The sequence below is a fragment of the Oryza sativa genome, chromosome 3 (genome assembly GCF_034140825.1).
Source record: "Oryza sativa Japonica Group chromosome 3, ASM3414082v1".
Classification (NCBI taxonomy): domain Eukaryota; kingdom Viridiplantae; phylum Streptophyta; class Magnoliopsida; order Poales; family Poaceae; genus Oryza; species Oryza sativa.
In genome coordinates, this window is record NC_089037.1 from 32996008 (window position 1) to 33001120 (window position 5113).

The 5113-nt window shown below is 52.8% G+C and overlaps 1 protein-coding gene across 1 annotated transcript; it reads right to left on the minus strand.

Annotated features, from left to right (window-relative positions):
- Positions 1-3378: 3378 nt before the first annotated feature.
- LOC4334268 (uncharacterized) lies at positions 3379-5113 on the minus strand. Its single transcript, XM_015772674.3, has one exon. It carries the CDS (start codon positions 4997-4999, stop codon positions 3665-3667), a length of 1335 nt encoding a protein of 444 aa, XP_015628160.1. The 5' UTR covers positions 5000-5113; the 3' UTR covers positions 3379-3664.

A 5113-nucleotide genomic window follows, 5' to 3' on the forward strand; every position in this document is an offset into this window, starting at 1 on the left:
CTAGAAAAAGCATTTTTTCCAACGTGGGAGTCTTATTTTCACAGGCGGACATGACCCTTAGAGCTAAATGACCGCCTACAAAAATATAAATCGAAGTGAAATTTGATGTCCACCTACGAAAATCAAGGTGAAATTGATTTTCACAGGCGCCGCTTAAATGGTCCGCCTGCGAAAATAGACTTGAATATAAATAGACTTGGGATAGGAGGAGATTTTTTCTAAGTCTCCACACCTTCACCACTCACGGCCGGTAAGCTTATCCCTTCACCTCTCTCATTCACCTCTCCTCCTATCCCCACCTCACCTCTCCTCTCCCCTCCCCTCCCGACGGCGGAGGGCGGCGGCGGCGCGCTCCCGGCGCCTCCCTCCCAGATCTGGCCGGAGGGGGCGGGGGGAGAGCGGTGGCCGTCGGATCTGGCCAGAGGGGGGCGGGGGGAGCACGGCGGCGGGTGGTGGCAGTGAGGAGGGTCGAGGCGGCGGCACGGCCACGGCGGCGAGGGCAGTTGAGGCGGCGGCGGCGGCTCCCAGCCGCCCGCGTTGACGACGGCGGGCCGTGGCCGTGCGGCGGCGGCGCAGACGACGGCGGGCCGCGGCTGTGCGGCGGTGGCGGACGAAGGCTGGGCAGCGGCCGTGATTTGTTGAATGTTTTTATTTGCTTTCTTTTAGAATTGATTCCGTGATTTTGGATGAACTGTGGATAAATTGATTCGGTGTTTTTTTTTGGATGAACTGGATGAATTGAATGGATTGGATGGGGAAGGGGTGTGAACTGGATTGAGAACGGGAAGCTACCGCCAGAAACAGGGGTGACTGCCCAATTTTTTTTTAGCGCTCGAAGCTATTTTCGCAGGCGGACCTGGCGCGCGCCTGCGAAAATCAACTATTTTTGCAGGCGTTGAGGTGCAGGCGGATGGCTTGTCCGTCTGTGAAAATATGATTCGGCCGACTGGGAAAAGAGTTTTTCTAGTAGTGTCTATACGAGTTTTAGGAACCATGCAACTTGCAAATTAAGCATTTATGTGTGTGTGCCAATTAAGAGCAAATTAACATTGCTAGCTAGCTAGCCAGGCTCGATCGAAAGCCACGGGTGATCCGACGCTGCAATATGAAACGCGCGAACGTTTATTGAAGGTCACAAACGAATGAATTATAACTAATATAAAGTTAAAAATGATTTAACTAAAGTTGAACGTCTACTGCAGAATAGGATTCGGACAACGGACATGCTACAGATCAGACAATGACCAAACAACTGTTTCTGTCAACTATGCTACAGAAACCTAGAAACCGCCTAACATCTTTTTAAAGATTGACACTTTTGTGTGTCAGATCTGAGATAGGGTCATGAGTAGACTGAACTGCAGCGAAATAGACCACCCACATGATGAAAATGAAGTATTGTTGAAATGGTGGATCAGAAGAACATCTCAAGGAGGAAAAATACAAGGCTAAAGCACTCAAGTCAATCCACTTATTGGTGGTATGGAAAATATGGTGTGAACGAAACATGAAGGTGTTCCAAAATCAAGAGAAAATCATGTCGCAACTATTCGCCAAAATACAAAATGAAATCAAGCTATAGAGCATGTGTGGAGAAAAAAAACATCACGAGAATATCCGCTTAGGTTTCATTTAGTGTGTGTTTCTTTTATGTTTTCTTCCCTAGTTTCCCTTGTTTCTCTCTTTCACTTTCTTTGGTGATATTGTAAATACTTTCTATTTTTCTTAATATAACTTCAACTTAGCATGGCTTTGGTTTAAAAAAATGAATTTATTTCTTAAAATAATCATGTCCATAAAGTTTTTATAAAAATAATATTGTTTAGAAATTTGAAAAGCGAGTCTCGTTAATTTGCTCATCCATTTAGTTGAAAAAGAACAGTGCGGATGGAAAACTAACGAGCCAGGTCTTGTTAGTTACTAACATGTGATTTACTTGTAAACTCTAGTAGACCAATCTCTGTGGGAAATCCTCTAATCGTCTGCTGCCTTTTCTTTTTCCTCATGGATACCTGTCTACTTGTCTAGCTAATACACACAAGCTTTCCTCATTCGTTAGCTACAATTGACAATTGTACAGTACAAATCACAGCCAGGAAAGCTTGAGCTGGCATGATTTGGATGTGTTTCTGAAGCGGATGAGAACACCTGTTTGTTTTTTCAGATAATGAGAACACCTGTTTGAACAAATTTTCTTACTAATTTCTCGCGCTCAGTCGTCGTGGCAGCCATTTCAGCCCGCGCATCGCCCGCCGCCTTGTCCGCCGCACGCATCGTTTTCTCCGCGATCAATCGATCAAATCGAACACAACAGCACCACGCTGGACTGGACGAGACCCCATATCCATCCATCTGGCCGTAGCTGTCCATCCAGCTCTAGATTAGCAATCACCGGACGTCTCGCATGGAGGGACGATGAGCGATCCGAGACAAGCATGGGCAACCGGCTTAATTAACGGATCAGAAAGCCACACCGGCTGCGAAATGCATACTGCGCGCCAGCGTGTGTTCAAATACTAGGAAAAATTAGTGAGAAAACATGATGAAGAAAAAGGAGAGAGCTGTAGCTGTGCTGGTGGTGTGGGCACAGGGGAGGTGGTTGCGTTGGATTCCTTTTTTCCCCACCGGAGCCGGACCCAGCCACAGCTCCATGGCAGCAGACAACCAACGGGAAATGTGCATGGCCCTAGTCGCCAATCCCAACAAACCATCCACCACTCGTAGCACTAGTACTACTCCTACGCCACGGTCCACACTGGCACCACTCGTAGCAGCAGCAGCAGCAGCAGCAGAGCCACTACTGCCAGCGGCAGCGAGACGGATCGCCCGTACTCCACTCCACCACCACTGACATCCAGCTGCTGCCTGCTCCTTCATGTTCTCACTCAACTCATCAGGGCAAAGGAAACTTTTTCCTTTTCTTTTTCTCTTCTCTTTTTGCCGCAGCTTGCTTGACCGATCCACTGCTTCAGCGGGAGCGGTTGAGCCGATGATCTACCCCTGACTGGAGTACTTGTTTCTGTTTACTATATTTGACCGTTAATTTTATTTTTTAAAAAAATTATAAAAAAATTAAAAATAATTCATACATAAAATTTATCATCTAACAATAATAAAAATACTAATTATAAAAAAAATAAATAAGATATATAAATGAATTTTAATCGACTTATTTTGGGAGGGAAGGCGTACTCCCCCGCTCATGCCGCTTTGCAAAAGCAATGTCGAAGGCCGTACGGTGTCACCTGAAACGAACTCTAAAATGAAGCTTTTGGGTTTGTGTAACATATGGGGAGGAGCTCGTCGATTCCATGTCACGATCAGAATCGGAACCGCAAGAGCTTTCGATTTTCTAGTTCTGGAAGAAACAGGTTCATATGGTCACAAATTTCTCCCAATTATAGACATCTGAAAGGAAGTTACCGAGATTGGCTTGAAGTAAAGTAGCCAATCCAAAAGAACACAAGCACACTCGCAGGGGATAAAAGAGAGAGAGAGAGATCTATCTAAAACTCAACCAACTGATCACCAAAACTGAACTACCACTACTAACACTAACACACCAACGAACCAACTAAAGAACATCTCGTGTCAAAAGAGTCTCAACTACTTATGTACAATTTTGCTCGTGAGCCGCGGGAAGCTCACCGGCGGCGAGCGGTGGTCACCTGAGCACGTCGGAGCGCAGGTGGGAGAGCTCCTTCCTGAGCTTGTGGGAGAACAGCCTGCACGCGTCCATGCTGAGGTCGACCGCGGCGGCGAGCGCCACGAACGCGGCCGCGTCCTCGGCGCAGCCGACGTGCGGGACGCCGACCTCCACCGTGGGCTTGCTGCACCGCCCCTCGCCCTGGACGGAGGAGGACATCACGAAGCCGCGGTAGCTGTAGCTGGCGAGCGGCCACTGGCTGAAGTCGCCGCTGCCCCGCGGGCTGCACCCCGGCGTGCCGCCCCGGCTCTGGGGCTGCATCGAGGTGAGGTCGATGGCGAACTTGCCGCCCTTGGAAGCGGCGATGGAGGACTCCGCCAAGGGGACGGCGTGGTCGACGCCCGGGAGGAGGAGGTCGAAGCGGTAGCCGAGGCTGTTGGAGGCGCCCGCGCCGCCGCGCTCTCGCCAGCACTCGAGGCGGCCCCATGGCTCCCACGACCCGTCGCCGGCGGGGCGGAGGATGAGCCACGCGCCCGGGTTGGAGCGGCTCACCCGGTCCGTCCCCGGCGACGCCACGAACGGCGTCACCATCGACGCCAGCGCCACGGGGGACCCCGACAGGTCGTGCACCGTCACCGACCACCCCTTCCGCTCCTTCCCGGCGGCGGCGGCGGCGTCCCGCTCCGTCTGAACCACCGATCTCCGCAGGTCGCTGTTGCTGCGGCACCCGAACTTGCAGGTGAACATCGGCTGCTTCATGCTTCCCCTCACCTGCAGCACCTGCGGGCTGCACTCCGGCTCGCCGTCGAACTCGAACACGAACCTCGGATCGGGCTCCGCGCGCACGGTGAGGCTGAGCTCCGCCGCCGCGGAGCCGCCCTTGCCGCCGCTCTTCTTCCCAACACAGATCCAGCCGCTATGCACCACCGCGGCCTTCGCCTCGGCGCCCTTGAGATCCACCGGAATGGTAGCCTTCCCAATCAACCGCCCAGAGCTAACACCGCACGTCGTCCCCTTCCTCCCGGCGTACACCGCCACCTTCAGCGTCGCCGGCCCGCGAGACGACGACGACGACGAGAACAGCAGCGACGGCTTCCGCGCGAACCACTCCAAATCCGCCTTGGACAGATGGAACGCGGCGGCCAGCGCCCCCGACGGCGCCTGCTCCCCACCATCGGCAACCACCAGCGGCGCCGCGGCGACCTGCCACGGCATCCTCCCGAGCCGGATCTTGCAGTAGCACGGCGCGGTCGACGGGTGGACCCCCGCCCCCGCACCCGCCGCCGGCGGCGCCACCGGCATTCTCAGCGCCAGGTTGCCAACCAGCACCCGCACGAACGGGCACGGGTCCATGGCGACGCGATGCGACCTCAAAATCACAAATCCTCCAAGAAAATCAGCAGGAAATTCTGCCCCTGATCGGTAGCTATGGATGCGAGGAAGAAGAAGAGAGAATTGGGATAAGAC